General features: G+C 57.0%; 1 protein-coding gene across 3 annotated transcripts in view; it reads right to left on the bottom strand.

Moving 5' to 3' along the window:
* The window catches only part of MIER2 (MIER family member 2), a 31,457-nt gene extending 19,843 nt beyond the window's left edge, over positions 1-11,614 (bottom strand). For all 3 annotated transcript variants that reach the window (XM_087425945.1, XM_087425944.1, XM_087425946.1), the window contains exons 1-3: positions 11,596-11,614; positions 2,745-2,835; positions 842-984 (exon numbers count right to left, since the gene is read on the bottom strand). In XM_087425945.1, coding sequence (XP_087282071.1) covers positions 842-984; positions 2,745-2,835; positions 11,596-11,604 — 243 coding nt within the window. In that variant the 5' untranslated portion in view covers positions 11,605-11,614. The remainder of the gene's footprint in view (positions 1-841; positions 985-2,744; positions 2,836-11,595) is intronic.
* Positions 11,615-17,077: the final 5,463 nt, after the last annotated feature.

The raw sequence follows: 17,077 nt of genomic DNA, 5'->3' as shown, positions 1-17,077 counted from the left end.
GTTGCTCACGGTATTAGCAAATATGTGTCTTCTAGATTTTACATTGTGAACTCTGTCGACACCTGGAAGGCCCCCAGGTTGGGGAGCATTCTGCAAACATCTCAGCAGTGCGGTGACCAGACCCGCCCCCAGCTCAGGACCAGTGGATGTGAACAAAGCCAGAAAGCACAGAGTTCACTGGACACGGCTGTAGAGACCACCCTTCACAAACCAGCACCGGCTGAGTTTCGTGGAGCATCAAATAACATCCACCACTCTCTGGAACGGTCGAGTCCCCTCCCTTCTCCAAGAACAGACCTGACGAGGCTGAACTTACGCTTCAACCAAAGAACACATCCCAACGGACTCACGTCTGCCTCAAAGACAGCAGCAGGGGTCCCACATCTGCTTCTGCACTCACAGACACTTACAAAGTGCAAAATGATTCTACTCTTCTCATTTTTTTGTTTTCGGAAAACAGTTATCTTTTCATTTTCATAAAAACGTTATTTCTATTAACAATGGCTTTATTGTATAACCCACATAAATAAAGCTTCTTGAGACTCTCAATAATTTTTAAAAGCGTTGGGGTTCTGAAGCCAAAGAGTTTGAGAACGGGGTTTCACATCTAGCCTGCACTGGCCTGGGGTCCCCGAGCCCCGGGAAGGCAGGACCCGGTCTGGCCCGTCGTCCCCTGTGGCCTCAGCTCCAAGCACCGGGCCTGGGCTCTGCGGACACGTGTGGGCAGCACTGGTCACTGTGGAGTCCCAGCGGCCTGGAGATGACTTCAGCCACATGGAGAAACCGTGGACCTGCCCAGGAGGGCTCCACCCACCAGACGGGGGACCAGCTCCCCACATACCTGGGAGATGAAATCCTTCTCCAGCTCCTCCTCCTGCTTCTCCGGGCTGCTCGTGGCCTCCGTGCACTCCTCCTGGAGGCCGTAGTTCTGTGACAGGATCTCTGCGAGGCTGAACTGAGGGTCCGCAGAGCCCATGGACACCACTGTGGAGGAGACACAGCCTGAGTGAGCGCCTCACCCGCCCGCCCCAACCCCCATGCGGAGACTAAGCTGGCCGGGGCAGAGGGAGCCACGGCGGCCCAGCTGTCAGCAGAGACAAAGCCCCAGGGGGCGGCCACGTGTGTATATGTGCACGTGCTTATGTGTGTGAGGCTGTGCACACACATGCGTGTGTGCAGCTGCATGGATCTGTGCATGTGTGTGGCCATGTGAGGCTGTGTGTCAGCCTGTATATGTGTGTGTGTGTGCCTGCATACAGGTGCACGCGTGTCTGACGTATGTGTGTACCTGGGTGTGCACGTGTGAGGCCGTGTGTGCCTGTACAAGTGTGTGCGTAAGGCTGTGTGTGTAAGTATACGCGTGCATGCACAAGGCCGTGTGTGCGAGTGCATGTCAGTCTGTGCACGGTGGTGGTCAGCGTGGCCCACTCGCCACGTGGGAACTCCTGAAAGAATGAAGAGCACAGCCGGCTGACGCAAAGCCACTTCTGGGGATGTTCTGGGATGTGTCCTGGGGATGCTGGGTCTTCCCGCCCACCAATGCCTGTGGGGTCTGGGGAGAGAGCGAGGGGACCACAGAGATGAACACCAGTCCAGGGGGGTGGGAAGTGCCCATACGGCACGGACCAGGCAGGGGGATGCTGTGCATCCCCCTCGAGAGTCACTGTAGGGATGGGCACAGCACAGGGAACGCCAACAGGCGGCCCACAGTCTGCCAGCCCCTCCTCCACGCCCCACAGGGCGCGGGCCACGGCCCAGCGGCCAGCGGATGGTGCAGATCCGGGGTTTCCCAACAGGACCAGGACGTGTCCACTGCTCTCCCCACAACTGGGCTTCAGTAAGTCGAATTGCAAAAGAAACAACAAAAGAAACCGCCAGGGCTGAAGCCACCCCAGGTGAGAGCTGTTGACAGCCACGCTGGACCTCCACTGGGTCCAAGGCACACGGCAGGGGCCGGACGGGAGGGGGCCCACTCAGACCAGACCCCCGCCACCTCCTTCAAAGCTGCCCAAGCCCTCAGCCTCAGCGCAGGTGCCTGACAGGCCTGCTGGAGACCGGGGAGACGAGTCCTGGCTGCTCTGTGTGCCCATCCATCCCCGGGCCCTGCCCGTGCGTCCCCATCCGCCCCCAGACCCTGCCCGCGCCCCCCGTCCGTCCCCGGGCTCTGCCCGCTCCCCCCGTCCATCCCCGTCCGTCCCCGGGCTCTGCCCGCTCCCCCCGTCCATCCTCGTCCGTCCCTGGGCTCTGCCGGCACGTCCCCGTCCGTCCCCGGGCTCTGCCCGCTCCCACCGTCCATCCCCGTCCGTCCCTGGGCTCTGCCCGCTCCCCCCGTCCATCCCCGTCCGTCCCTGGGCTCTGCCAGCACGTCCCCGTCCGTCCCCGGGCTCTGCCCGCTCCCCCCGTCCATCCCCGTCCGTCCCCGGGCTCTGCCGGCACGTCCCCGTCCGTCCCCGGGCTCTGCCCGCTCCCCCCGTCCGTGTCCGTCCGTCCGTCCCCGGGCTCTGCCGGCACGTCCCCGTCCGTCCCCGGGCTCTGCCCGCTCCCCCCGTCCATCCCCGTCCGTCCCTGGGCTCTGCGGCACGTCCCCGTCCGTCCCCGGGCTCTGCCCGCGCGTCCCATCCGTCCCCGGGCTCTGGGGGCCACTGCACGGTCTCTGGCTCCGTTAGGCTGAGCGAGATTCTGTCTCTGACCACCGCAGAGGCCTGGCGGGCCCGGGCAGGGGGAGGGAGGTGCAGGGAAGGTACCTGCTGTCGTCTGCAAGCCCGGCTCCCCGGGGCACAGGCTGTGAGCGAGGCAGGCGGCCACGCGAGGACGCTGCCTCTCCAGCGAGGAGGCCTGTGAGGGAAGAGAGGCAGGTCAGCTCAGCCGGCGCAGAACCCGCTGCCGGGCATGACAGCAGGGCGCCGGACAGCAAGCCCGGGTCAGAGCCCAGCTCCGGGGTGACCTGAGGAAGGGGGGTAACACGAGCTCCTCTGAGGGCTGGGAGGGAGCACCGAGGGGGGGGACCAGGCGTGCAGTCACTGAAGTGACTCCCCTGCTCCAGGGGGACACACGCGGAGGGGACGCACGCGGAGGGGGCAGAGACGCCAGCTGACACAGCAGCTCCGGAGCCCCAAGCCCCCATCTCCAGGTGGGGAAACAGCACCCATGGGGGGTGATAAGCCCGGCACAGCCGGCAACCAGCCACGGTGATCACAGGCCCGGGACACAGGGACCAGGCGACCCAAGCCCACACATAGCCCTGCTGCACACGCCCAGCTGGCACGCACTGACGGCCGTGCCTGACACAACGGCCCCCTCACAGGGTCCCGGCCTCCAGGAACTTAGTCTTCAAAAGGCACACACAGGGGCTGGCTGGTGGCATACTAGTTAAGTTCGCGTGCTCCGCTTTGGCGACTCGCGGTTCACGGGTTGAGGTCCCAGGCGCGGACTTACACACCGCTCATCAAGCCACACTGTGCCAGCAGGCCACATACAAAATACAGGAAGATGAGCACAGATTTTAGCTCAGGGCCAATCTTCCTCACCAAAAAAAAACAGGCAAATAGATGCTGTGGAGAAATCTGGTGATTCCTCCAAAAGCAAACACAGAGTTACCAAATGACCCAGCACTTAACTCTACTCCTAGGTATAGACCCAAGAGAACCGAAAACATACGTCCATACTAAACACACACGTCCATGGCAGCATGATTCGTAACGGCCAAAAGGTGAAACACTCAAATGCCCATCGACAGGTGAACGGATCCACACATGTGTCCACCCACACACTGGAACAGGACGCAGCCATGAAAAGGAGTGAGGCCCTGACACAGCCACACCGTGGATGGACCCTGAACACACGACGCTCAGTGAGAGAACCAAACACAGAAGGACACACGGTGTGTGATTCCCTTGATGTAAAATGCCCAGAACAGGCACATCCACAGACAGAACGTGGGTGCATGGTTGTTGGGGGCTGAGGAAGGGATGGGGAGTGACTGCTGATGGGGAAAGGGCTTCATCTGGGGTGACAGAATGTTCTACAACTAGATAGCGGTAATGGTTTCAAACCTTTGTAAACATACTAAAAACCAGTGAATTAAATAGTTTAAATGGGTATATTTCGTGCTATATAAATTATACCTCAAAGTTTTTAAAAAGGCAAACAAAAGCACTGCAACAGCTCCCATTATCACGATGTTCACAAGTTCATAACAGCAAAAAACTAGACCAACATCTCTCACGAACACCAACATCACCTCCCGGCAGAGTCCAGCAACACACGGAGGAGACTGTACCACGACCAGTGGGACCCACGCAGGACCCGAGACTGTCTAACACCCTGAAGTCAACAAGACACATCACGTCAACAGACTAAAAAACAAAACCACGTGAGTATCTCCGCAGATGCAAAAAAGCATTTATCAAAAGCCAACGCCCTTTCACGATGAAAACACTCCACACACTAGGAACAGAAGGGAACTTCCTCACCGACAGAGGGCATCTCCCCAAACCCCAGCCAACGCCACCCTTACGGGGAGAGCTGGATGCTCCCGAGACCCAGAACACGACCGCGATGCCCGCTCTCACCATCTCTACTCAACGCGGTCCTGGGGGCTCCAGCCAGGGCAGGAAAGGAAGCCAAAGGAACCCAGATTGGGAAGGGGGAACAAAAGTGGCTTCTTTCTGCAGAGGAGATGATCCTGGACATACAAGATACTAAAGAATCCACTAAAAACCATTTGAACTAATAAACGAGTTCAGCAAGGCTGCAGGACACAAGATCAACACACAAAAATCAAGTTTATTCCCACACCAGCAACGAACAGTCCAGAAAGGTAACTAAGAAATTTACATACCTCCATGTACAACAGCATCAAAAAGAATAAAATACTTAGGAACAGATTTAGCAAAAGAAGTTCAAAACCTATACTCTGAAAAGTACAAAAACACGTTGAAAGAAATTAAAGAAGATCTAAATAAATGGACAGACATCCTATAATCACAACCGAGAGGACAATATTGTTAAGACGTCAACACTCTCCAGACGACCTACACACTCCACGCACGCCCATCAGAACCTCGGGCGGCTTCTGTGCAGAAACCAACGGTTTCCACAAATCCCATCAAAACTCAAGGGACCCAGAATCACCAAAACCATCTTAAAAACAGAAGACCACCACCTGACCTCAAAATTACTACAGAGCCACAGGAATCAAAACAAAAAGCTAAACATTTAGATCAAGAACAGAACTGAGAATCCAGAAAAACTCCACACGTTTGCAGTCTAGGGAATTTCAACAAAGGTGACAAGACAACCCCAGGTTTCAAAATGAGGAGTCTTTTCCACACGTGGTGCCAGGACAACTGGACAGCCACATGCAGAAAAACAGGGCTGGATGCCTCCCTCACTCCAGACGCAAACGTTAACTCAGAATGGACCAAAGACCTTACACACAAGAGCTAAAACTGTAAAACTCTTAGGAGAAAACACAATACATCTTTGCTACCCTGGACTAGGCACTGGTTTCCTAGATAAGACACCCAAAACATAAGAAACGAAAGAAAAAACAGATAAACTGGACTTCACCAAAAAACACTTTTGTGCTTCTAAGGACACTGTCAAGAAAGTGAAAAGACAGCTCACAGAATGGGAGAAGATATTTGCAAATCACAGAGCTGCAAAAGGACTTTGCAGCTAGAATCTAGAATCTATAAAGAATTCTTACAGCTCATCAATAAAAAGATAACCCAACGTAAAAATGGGCAAAACATCCAAAGAGACATTCCTCCAAAGAGACACACAAACGGCCAACAGGCACGTGAAAAACTGCTCAACGTCAGGGATTCACAATAAGACGGCACTTCACAATCACAGAACGGCTATGATCAAAAAGACAGATAATGACGGGGCCGGCCCGGTGGCGTAGTGGTTAAGTGCGCGCGTTCCGCTGCGGCGGCCCAGGGTTCGCGGGTTCAGATCCTGGGCTCGGACCTACGCACCACTTGTCAGGCCATGCTGTGGCGGCATCCTGTAAAAAGTGGAGGAAGATGGGCACGGATGTTAGCCCAGGGCCAGTCTTCCTCAGCACAGAGAGGAGGATTGGCAGATGTTAGCTCAGGGCCGATCTTCCTCACAGAAAAAAAGATAATAACGAGGGCTAGGAAGATGTGGACGCTCCAGGCAGGCGTGTAAAACGGAGCAGCCACTTTGGAACACAGCCCAGCAGTTCCTCCAAAGGTGACACAGTGTTACCACACGACCCAGCAATTTCACTCCTGGGCATATACCGAAGGGGTTCAGAGTACGCCACCCCAAAACACCCCGCTCTGGCGTGAGGATTATTTTGAGCTGAAGGCAACTGAGAGAAGCAGACACAGGGTGAGCTCCCTGCCCCCCACCTGCTTGAAAGCCGACCACAAACCGTGAGGGCGCCCCCACTTCCCGAACACGAGGGGAGCACCACCCCGTCCCGGACACGAGGCGGCACAAACAGGCCTTGCCTACCAGCCCTGCCTTCCACCAGCTCCCAGCACACGGAGCTTCCCACACTCGCCGCCCTGGACGCTCACAGCCCTCTTCCTCTGCGCATCCTCCTCTGCGGACCTCGAGTCCTCTCGTCAAGACGCTGGGGAAGCCCCAGCCCCACCACCCCTGTGGGGTACTCATCGCTGAGTTCTCCCTCGTGATGGGCGCTGCACGTGCTAATAATCTCTGCCTGTTTCTCTCTCGTGAACCTGTCTTTCGTCCGTCTAAATCACAGGGCCCGGCCACAGACCCCAGGAGGGAAAGGGGAAAGTGAGCTTCTCCGCCCGTCCAACACACAGAGAAAAGAAAACGTACGTCCACACGGAAACTCGCACACGAACGTTCACAGCAGGATTACTCGTCAAGCTCAAGGCAGGGAGAACCCTAATGTCGACCAGCTGATGACAAGACAAACCAAAACAAAACAATGGAACACTAAGCAGCCACGAAGAGGAGCGAAGCCCTAACACAGCCACACCGTGGACGGACCTTGAACACACGATGCTCAGTGAGAGAACCAGACACAAAAGGACACACGGTGTGTGATTCCATTGATGTGAAACGTCCAGAACAGGCACATCCACAGACAGAACGTGGGTCAGTGGTTGCGAGGGGCTGGGGAGATGGGGAGCTTCGGGGAGTGATGAGGTTTCTTTTGGGGAGGTGAAAATGTTCTAAAGTTGACTGGTGATGGGTGTACAACTCTGTGAATACACTAAAAACCATTGATGTACACACTAAAATGAGTGAATTGTATTGTACGTGAATTATACCTCACTAAAGCTGTTTGCCAAAAAAAGATTAGAATATTTAATAAAATGAAGTTTAAAAATTTAGAAAAAGTTTAGTAAGGATTTCCTCAGTGGTTCCTCAGGAAAACCTCAAGAGGCTGTGTAAGCATTCTCTTCATAAGAGAAACAAGGGAATCGAAGCTCAGAGGGGTCAAGTCACTCATCCAAGCTCACACAGCAAGTAAGTGATACAACTACAAACTCAAACCCAGACTCTGTGACTCCGAAACCCCTTAGAGCCCCTCAGTCCACGTGCAGCATAATGAAAGTCCACCAACGGACGGCGAGGCCACGAGAGCTGCGAGGCAGAGCCAGACGGGGCACTGCAGTAGCACGGGTGGGGGCTGGCGAGGACCAGGCGCAAAGGAGGAGGGCGAAGCCTGGTGGGGGAGGAAGGGTGGGGGGGCCTCTGCCGAGTGGGAGCCTCACCGCCCATCGGCTTTAGGAAGCTGAGCCCCAGGGAGGCAGGAGGCGATGAACGCAGAGGAGGGAAAAGGAGCCAGCGGCCGGGCGGGGCTGGGGCAGCACACCTGGGAGCAGGCGAGGAGGGCAGGGCGCCCGGCGCCCTGGGTCAGCCTGTGGCCGGCAGAGGCGGCCTCGCCTCCCTCCAGAAAACAGCAGGCTGCCATCAGCACGCAGGCCGCCCCGGGCCCAGGCCCCAGTGCCCTCGGAACCCCCCGGCCCCTGCAGGACCCTCTGGGCTCCCTCTCCACCAGAGCCGGCTTTCCGTCTCCTGCAACCAAGGGCCCCGACTAACGCGGGGAAACTAAGACAGGCTGACTGGACGCTCGCTGTCCAGAGCGGGAAACAGGGCACAGCCCTGCTGCGTCCACCGCGGTGCGGCCCCGGGGCGGCGGTGTGCGGGCCTGCAGGGTCTGAGCATGGGCCCTCCGTCGGAGCGGGAGCTCAGGCAGAGGGGCAGAGCGGGGAGCGGCGGGAACGGCAGCCTGTTCCCCACGGGGCTCCGGACCCCCAAATCCACTTCCTCAAAACTGACCCAGGAACAGACTGCATGGATTTCCGCCTCCCCCTGCGCCAACCTCGACTTTCAGGGGCAAGCCCACTAGTCATGGGGTTCCTGGGGCTCTCCTTCCCCTCGTTCAGAACACTCTGGATGCTTCCATCAATCAAAGCCCTCCGCTGTGCCGAGGGGGCGAAGGAAAAGGATGGTGAGCTGGCCAAGGGCACTCGGGGAAAGACGAGTCACGGCAGGAGCACCAGACGGACGGAAAGCCACGCTCTGGAGACTCGGTCCCAGCAGAGAGGGGCCCTGGCCTGGGGTCCTGCCCAGGCCCCTCGAGTGGCAGAGACAGCCCGCTCACCAGCAGGAGGACTGCCCATCCTGTCTCGGGGGGTCCCTGGCCTCTCAGACGCAGAGGCAGGAGCCCTCGCCCCCCGGGCAGCGTCTGACTCCTAGCTACCACTCCTCCGAGCTCAACCCACAAGGACGCTGGGGCAGATCCCTCCTCCAAGACGGCTGCACCCAAACGTCCACCCCACAGGCTCTCCAAGTGCGTGGATGTGCCTCCCTTCGAGAGGCAGGGTCCTGCGCCCCTCCCTGTGCATCTGCCCGGGCCTGTGACTAGCAGAAGGGCCTCCATTTGCTTCCAAGGCAAGGTCATACAATGCAATTCAGGTTTCCCCTGGGATGTGCTGGGACAGTCACTCCTGGAACCCAGCCGCCACGCTGTGAGGGAGCCCAAGCCACACGGACAGGCTGGCAGAGGCGTCCCAGCCAGCATCGACAGCCACACGGGAGCCAGGAAGCTTTCCTCCCCTGGGGCCAGCCCCAGCCCCGGCCACCAGCCCTTGTGAGGACTCTGAGTGACAACTGCCCAGCTGAGCCCAGGCAACCCCAGAACCAGGAGAGATAACAAAACCGTTGTGGTTTTAAGAACCCTCCGTGATGCATCGACACCTCCACCCGCCCCGGCTGAGGTGCTGTCCCCGGCTGGACCCCCAGCACTTCCCGCCTCCACCCGACCAGTGTCCACCGAGAACCTGTCCTGGGCTAGGTGGGGTGGTAGGCGCCCGGTGCACAGCAGCCAGTCGAGAAGCAGGTTCTGCCTGTCTCCACCCACACGAGTTACCAGCCTGGCTGGGGACACAGACAACAAACAAGTGGACGTGGAGGGTCCCGAGGGGGCAGGGGGAGATCCTCGGGACCACACCAGCGGGCCGGGGGTCACGGGGGCGGGGGGAGGAGGGAGGGACGCACTTTATCCCAAGTACAACGGAGAGCCACGTCTTCTAATCACAAGACAGTGTACTCGGCTCCTCGAGAGACGAACCTGGCGTCCGAGGAGAAAAGAGCACCCTGTCTTCTCTCAGGGTGAGGGTGGCTATCCTGGCAACAACGGAGATCAGGCAGGTGACACTGAGCAAGGCTCACTGCTAGCTTACACATCGCCACCTCTACAGTTTGAGACAGCTGGTCGTCAGTGACTTTACAGGGTCCAGCTTCTCTGCGCAGCCACCGAACCGAGATCTTCCGAGACCTCTAGGCTCTTCCCCTTTCAGAGACGAGGAAACCGCAGCTGAGACCTCCTGGGACCTGCCCAAGGTCACACGGAGCAAGAGGCTCCAGAGCCACAAGAGTCTCCCAGGCGGAGGCTGGCCGCGGCCCCTCTCATCTGGGCCTTGCACACGCGCTGGCCCTTTCCCGCCCAGCCTCTCTGCCCAGACTCTCGGGCCCTTGAGGACGGAATCGTCAGGTTTCTGCTCCCAGCCAGACTTTCAGGGCCCCAAATGAAGCAAGGCACACAGGCTTTCTCTCGGGAAACCAACTCAACTCACTTCAGAGGGCACCACCCCAAACTGTCGACAGGGGTGACAGGAGCGCCCCAGGCACCTGGCTGCCGCGAGGGTGCCAGGGCTCGGCACTGGGCAAGGCAGGGTGAACAGACGAGCCCGGCAGCCCTCAGGAGAGGCTGGCAGGGGAGCCGATCCCGTCCACCCACGACACACAGATCCCTGCCAGGCCAACAGTGCTGCCCAGATGCCACCTGGGGCCCAGGAAGAAGGCCCCCGATGCCCAGGGCCAGGAGCGCACACAGACACACACACTTGACCACCACACCCTGCTGGGCCATCACTAGACTCGGCTTCTGCCTCCAACCCACAACGCCAGCCACTGCCCACAGGAGGCCTCAGTTTCCCTAAATGCCCCCAAAGAAAGGAGAATCAACTCTCCAAGAACCCTCTGGATCCAGCCACCCAGCATAAGGCAGGGACTGGCAGGTGAGTCAGACCCTGCACCCTCCTTGGTGCACGTGCAGGGCCTATGGCTACCCCCGAGGAGGTCACTGGTGGGAGAGAGTGGCCAGGCCCACCCTGCACGCGCACCCACGCTGCGCTCAGACATAAACTATCCATGCGGCCCCGTGAGCAGCCGAACACCCCAGACCCCCGGGTGGGCACCCTCTCCTCTCGGCCTCAGGGGCCCACCCCCGGACCAGGACCACTCGCTGGGTCTGCGGACCCGCGCGGCGTGTCCAGGCTGCACCCTCCGCACGCACCGCGCCCCGGCGGGCGCACCATGTCACCCCACCCGCACCCCGGCTGCGAGGGGGAAGGGGGGCCGCACGGTCTCGTCCAACTTCCCGAAGTGGAAACTTTTCCGCCCCCGGCTGGACCTGCAGGAGGCTCTCGGCGCCCGTCTCTGCCCCGACGGCCCCGGGGAGTCTGCTCGCGCATCCCAGCGCCCACCCGCGGGTCCCCAAGTCGGAAACCCTCCGAATCCCAGCACTGGGCCGGCGCGCAGCGTTTCGGGCCAGGGGTCTCCGCCCGATCGCGGACGGAGGAGAAGGAACCCCGGCGCCGGGGTCTGCTCCGACCTCCAGCGCCCCGCGAGCCGGAGCCCGCCCGGGAGCGGCGGGAGGGCGCCCCCGCCGCAGGGGGCTCGCGCGGGCCGCGGGGGTCCGGAGGGGTCCCCGGGCAGCGGCCGCCCGGCCGAGCGCCGCGCAAAGTTGGCGGGGGAGGGGCGGGGGGACCGCGGAGCCCGGGGACGCGGCCGCGCGGGGACCGGGCCGGGCGCCCACCCCGCGTCCGTGCGCCCCGCCCAGGGCCCCCGCCCACTCCGCCCCCGCCCGCGCCCGCCCGCGCATGCGCGCCGCAGCCCGCGATGTGGCGGCGGGAGGGCCGGGAGCCGCCGCGGAGCCCCGCGCCCTCGGCACACGGGCGCGGCACCGGCCCGGCCTCTGCCCCGCGGGGGCCGCGCCCGGAGCCCCGACACGCCGGCGGGCGGAGCCGCGGAGCGGGGGCGGGAGCCGGCTCCCCCGGCCCGCTCCCTCACCTCCGCCATGGCCGTGTGTGCGCGGGAGGCGGCGGCCGCGCCGGGATCCCCGGATGCGGGGCCGCGCGCTGATTGGCTGTGGCGCCGGGAGGGCGGGGGCGCCGGGCGGGGCCAGGGGGCGGGGCCAGGGGGCGGGGCGGGCGGGCGCGTAGTAGGTGCGCGGGCGGCGTGCGCGGGCGGCCGGGTAGTAGGTTCGCGGGCCGGCTGCGCCGGCGTGGGTGCGCGGGCGGGCGGACAGGGTCCCGGCCCCCTGGCCCGGGCCCGGGCCTGGGCGGTGGGGGATGCCGGAGGGAGAATGCTAACACCTGACAGCCACACCTGCGTAGGGCACGCTGGTCCCGTTTCCTCTTCCCAATCCCATGGCCCCATAGCATTAGTACCCCCATGTCACAGATGAGAAAACCGAGGCCCAGAGGGACCGACCCCCAATGCATAAGTGATGGAGCCAGGATTGAAGGTTCTGGAACTTCCGCGTGGCTCTGGAACTTTCTGCACTTGTGCACCAGTGATGATCCATCTAGGGTGCCAAAGAGTCGCTTGGGGAGCTTGCGACCATGCGCCTTGAGACACGTGGCCGCCCTGGACTCGGGCGCCCGTGCCTGGGCGGGCAGGGGAGGTGGGCGGGAACCGGGCCCGCTTGGCTCTGAAGGCCCTCGTTATTGATTGGTCACGTATTTACGGGCCGTTTGCAGTTCTGAACCTGTGCTGGGCGCTGGAGGGGAGTTGGAGTCCCAACAAGGCTTGGTGGCATTTTAGATTTCAGACTGACAAGTGCACTGAGCACAGGGCAGGTGTAGAGAGAGCAAGAGAGGAACAGCGAGGCCCCAGGTGGCCCGAGCTGGCCGCTGTGTGGCCTGTGACCGAGGTGGTGGCTGGGAACAGAGAAGCGGAGGGAGGGTGGGGACGATGGGCTCCACGAGCTCCCGGGAGGGACTGAAGGGGGAGAGAGCATGGGGGACAGCCCCCAGATTTCCGGCTGGCGCAAGTGAGCGGATGGTGGTTCCTGCTGAGGCCAGGAGGAAGGGAATTGGAGAGTCAGGGGACCCCCAAGCCCCTTTCCTGTCCCAGCTGTCAGCCACCACAGTGCTAAGTCCAGATGCACCCTGCACAATGTGATGCTCGATAGGAAAGCGTTACCCCAGCCCCCAGGACCTGCCAGTGGGAGGGGGCAGCACCACTGTGCTCTCCAGTCCCCTGGGTCAGTGAGCCCCCGCTCCCTGTGTAGGCTTGCAGGCTCCGAATGGGGTTTCAGGCTCTTGTGACCCAGGGTCCTCACTGACACAGAGAACAGCTGGTCATTCATTCATTCAATCAATGTGATGTGTCTCCCCACCACCACCACCCCCAGCCCTCAGCGGGGTGCTGGGCAGCCAGGGCTCCAGGGAGGCAGGAGTCGCATCAGCAGATACGACGAGAGTGGGGCTTCGTGTCCTAACAGGTGGCAGCAACCAAGCAAAAGGGCTTGAGTCTGCCTAGGGCAGCGGGAAGACTCTGGGGAGAGAGCTTTGACAAGAATCACCGATGGATGTGATGTGAAACGCAGGGAGAAGCGGGTTCAGGTGAAGAGAAGGGTGTTTTTAGGGTCTGAAAGCCTCTCCTCACCCACTGATTCTCAGGTAGAGAGGAGAAATGAGGCAACCTTTCGGCCAAGTGAGAAAAATTAACGTCACTTGTGAGGGGCGGTGCCCTGAGGACACTGTATCACTTAATCTGGCCGGGAGGGCACAAGCTGTACCCGTATTTGAGGAAACTTCAGACGGACCTCAAATAAGGAACCCTCTGTTAAACAAACCCCAAAAAAAGGGCTGTATTCTTCAAAAATGTTAATGCTGCAAAAGACTAACCTGTGGAAACCTTCCAGACGTGACAGCTAAATGCAATACGTGATCCTAGACGGGATCCGAGTGCAGAGGGAGATGCTGCAGACAACATGATCGGGTCAGCAGACAAAATTGAAATTCAGGTGTGGATTAGAGGAAAGTATGGCATCGGTGTTAAGTGTACTGAAATCGGTAACCCTTCTGTGGTTAGCACATTCTTATTCTCAGGAAATTCACACCAAAGTGTTTACGGGTTACTGCAGACTGAATGTCTGTGTACCCCTGAAATGCATATATGGGAACCTAATCATCCTAGTGTGGTGGCATTAGGAGGTGGGCGTTCGGGAGGTCTTTAGGACTTGAAGGAAGAGCCCTCGTGAATGGGATCAGGGGTAACAGAGACCCCAGAGAGCTCCCGGCCCCTTCTGCCGCGTGAGGACACAGCAAGGAGGTGCCGACTATGAACCAGGAAGCGGCCTCGCCAGACGCTGAATGTGCTGGCGCCTTGATCTTGGACTTCCAGCCTCCAGAGAGTGAGAAATGCACTTCCGTTGTTTATAAGCCACGCGGTCTATGACATTTTTGTTACAGCAGCCCGAAGGAACTAAGACAGGGTAAGTGCCGTGATGTGTGCAAGTTACCCGTAAGTACTTCAGAAGAAGATATTTTACGTCTGTAAAACACACACGGGGAGAGAGAGACAGAGACAGAGAGAAAGGGTGCAAATGATAAAGCCATGGGGAGAAATGTTAACAGCTGAGTCTGGGAAAGAATGTGTGGATGCTTTTTTGACTATACTTATTCTTGCTATTTTTCAGTAACCCTGAATGATTTTCAAATACAAGTGAAAGAAATGTGGGGCAGGCCCAGTGGCGTAGTGGTGGTGAAGTTCACACGCTCCGCTTCAGCGGCCCGGGGTTCACAGACCTCCCCACCGCTCATCAAGCCATGCTGCTGTGGCGGCGTCCCACATAAAATAGAGGAGGATAGGCACGGATGTTAGCCCAGGGCCAATCTTCCTCACCAAAAAAAAAAAAAAAAGTAAAAGAAATAAAGCTAAGAAAATAAAGAGCAGTGTGTGCACTGAGCCGTAGGGAGGAAAGGAGGGGCTGGCGAGGGCACCCGGCAGGGGGAGCAGAGGCAAAGTTTAGGAGACTGGGGGGCACGGTGTTTAAGGGGCTGCAACGGAGCAGGGTCACCATCGGGCTTTCTGGATCCTTCTGTGCCCAGTTTTGACGTGAAGCGGACAGCACCCACGGGCTGACGGAAGCCGGATGACAGGGCGTCAGACCCCTCAGGGACGAGGGTCTGAGTCATTCACCAGGGGAGCCTCGGAGAAGGTGTGGTGGAAGTGAGTGGGTGAGCCCCAGGCAGCAGTGGGGGCTGTATGCTCATCATTTTTTTTTTTTTTTTTTTGGTGAGGAAGATTAGCCCTGAGCTAACATCCAAAGCCAATCCTCCTCTTTTTTGCTGAGGAAGACTGGCCCTGGGCTAACATCCGTGCCCATCTTCCTCCACTTTATATGGGACACCGCCACAGCATGGCCTGACAAGCGATGTGTCGGTGCACGCCCGGGACCTGAACCTGCGAACTCCGGGCCACAGAAGCGGAGCGCGCACACTTAACCGCTGCGCCACTGAGCAACTTGGGTTGCTTCCAAGTCTTGGCTATAGTGGATAATGCTGCAATGAACATAGGGGTGCATAAGCCTCTTTGGATTGTTGATTTCAGGTTCTTTGGCTAAATACTCAGTAGTGGAATAGCTGGGTCATATGGTATTTCTATTTGAATTTTTTGAGGACTCTCCATACTGTTCTCCATAGAAGCTGCATCAGTCTGCGTTCCCACCAGCAGAGCATGAGGGTTCCCTTCTCTCCATATCCTCTCCAACATTAGTTATTTCTCATCTTGTTAATTATAGTCATTCTAACAGGTGTGAGGTGATATCTCATGGTAGTTTTGATTTGCATTTCCCTAATGATGAGTCATGTTGAACATCTTTTCACGTGCCTATTGGCCATCTGTATATCTTCTTTGGAAAAATGTCTGTTCATATCCTCTGCCCATATTTTGATCGGGTTGTTCATTTTTTTGTTGTTGAGTTGTGTGAGTTCTTTATATATTTTGGAAATCAACTCCTTGTTGGATAGATGATTTGCAAATATTTTCTCCCAGTTGGTAGGTTGTCTTTTTGTTTTGTTCATGGTTTGCTTTGCTTTGCAGAAGCTCTTTAGTCTGCTGTAGTCCCATTTGTTTATTTTTTCTTTTGTTTCCCTTGCCTGAGTGGACATGGTATTAGAAAGATGCTGCTAAGACTGAAGTCAAAGAGTGTACTGCCTATATTTTCTTCTAGGAGTTTTATCGTTTCAGGTCTTACATTCAAGCTTTAAGCCATTTTGAGTTAATTTTTGTGTATGGTGCAAGATAATGGTCTACTTTCATTCTTTTGCATGTCACTGTCCAGTTGTCCCAACACCATTTATTTAAGAGACTTTCCTTTCTCCATTGTATGTTCTTGGATCCTTAGACAAAGATTAGCTGTCCATATATGTGTGGTTTTATTTCTGGACTTTCAATTCTGTTCCATTGCTCTGTCTGTTTTTGTGCCAGTACTATGCTGTTCTGATTACTATTGCTTTGTAGTATGTTTTGAAGTCAGGGATTGTGATGCCTCCAGCTTTGTTCTTTCTCTCAGGATTGTTTTGGCTATTTGGGGTCTTTTGTTGTTCCATATAAATTTTAGGATTCTTTGTTCTGTTTGCATGAAGAATGTCATTGGGATTTTGATTTGGATTGCATCGAATCTGTAGATTGCTTTAGGTAATATAGACATTTTACCTATGTTTATTCCTCTAAACCATGAGCACAGAATATCTTTCCATTTCTTTGTCTTCTTTGATTTCTTTCAATAATGTCTTATAGTTTTCAGTGTATAGGGTCTTTCACCTCCTTGATTAAATTTATTCCTAGACTTTTTTTTCTTTTTCTTGCGATTGTAAATGGGATTGTATTCTCTTTTTTTTTTAAGATTTTATTTATTTTTCCCCCCAAAGCCCCAGTAGATAGTTGTATGTCATAGCTGCACATCCTTCTAGCTGCTGCATATGGGACGCGGCCTCAGCGTGGCCGGAGAAGCGGTGCATCGGTGCGCGCCCAGGATCCGAACCCGGGCCTCCAGCAGCGGAGCACGCACAGTCAACTGCTAAGCCACGGGGCCAGCCCTGGGATTGTATTCTTGACTTCACTTTCTGCTAGGTCATTATTAGTGTGTCAAAATACAACTGATTTTTGTATATTGTTTTTGTATCCTGCGACTGTACCGTATTTGTTGATTATCTCTAGTAGTTTTTTAGTGGATTCTTTGGGGTTTTCTATATATAGAATTACGTCATACACAAATAGTGAGAGTTTCACTTCTTCCTTTCCAATTTGGATCCCTTTTATTTCTTTTTCTTTCCTCATCGATCTGGATCAGACTTCCAGTAGTATGTCGAATAAGAGTGGTGAGAGCGGGCATCCTTGTCTTGTTCATGTTCTCAGAGGAATGGCTTTCAGTTTTCCTCCAGTGAGTATGAGGTTGGGTGTGGGTTTGTCATATGTGGCCTTTATTATGTTGAGGTACTTTCCTTCCATACCCGTTTTATTGAGCGTTTTTATCATA

This window comes from Ceratotherium simum, chromosome 39 (genome assembly GCF_057802395.1).
Source record: "Ceratotherium simum simum isolate JZ-2026a chromosome 39, ASM5780239v1, whole genome shotgun sequence".
Lineage (NCBI taxonomy): Eukaryota > Metazoa > Chordata > Mammalia > Perissodactyla > Rhinocerotidae > Ceratotherium > Ceratotherium simum.
This window is presented reverse-complemented; position numbering and strand designations above follow the sequence as displayed.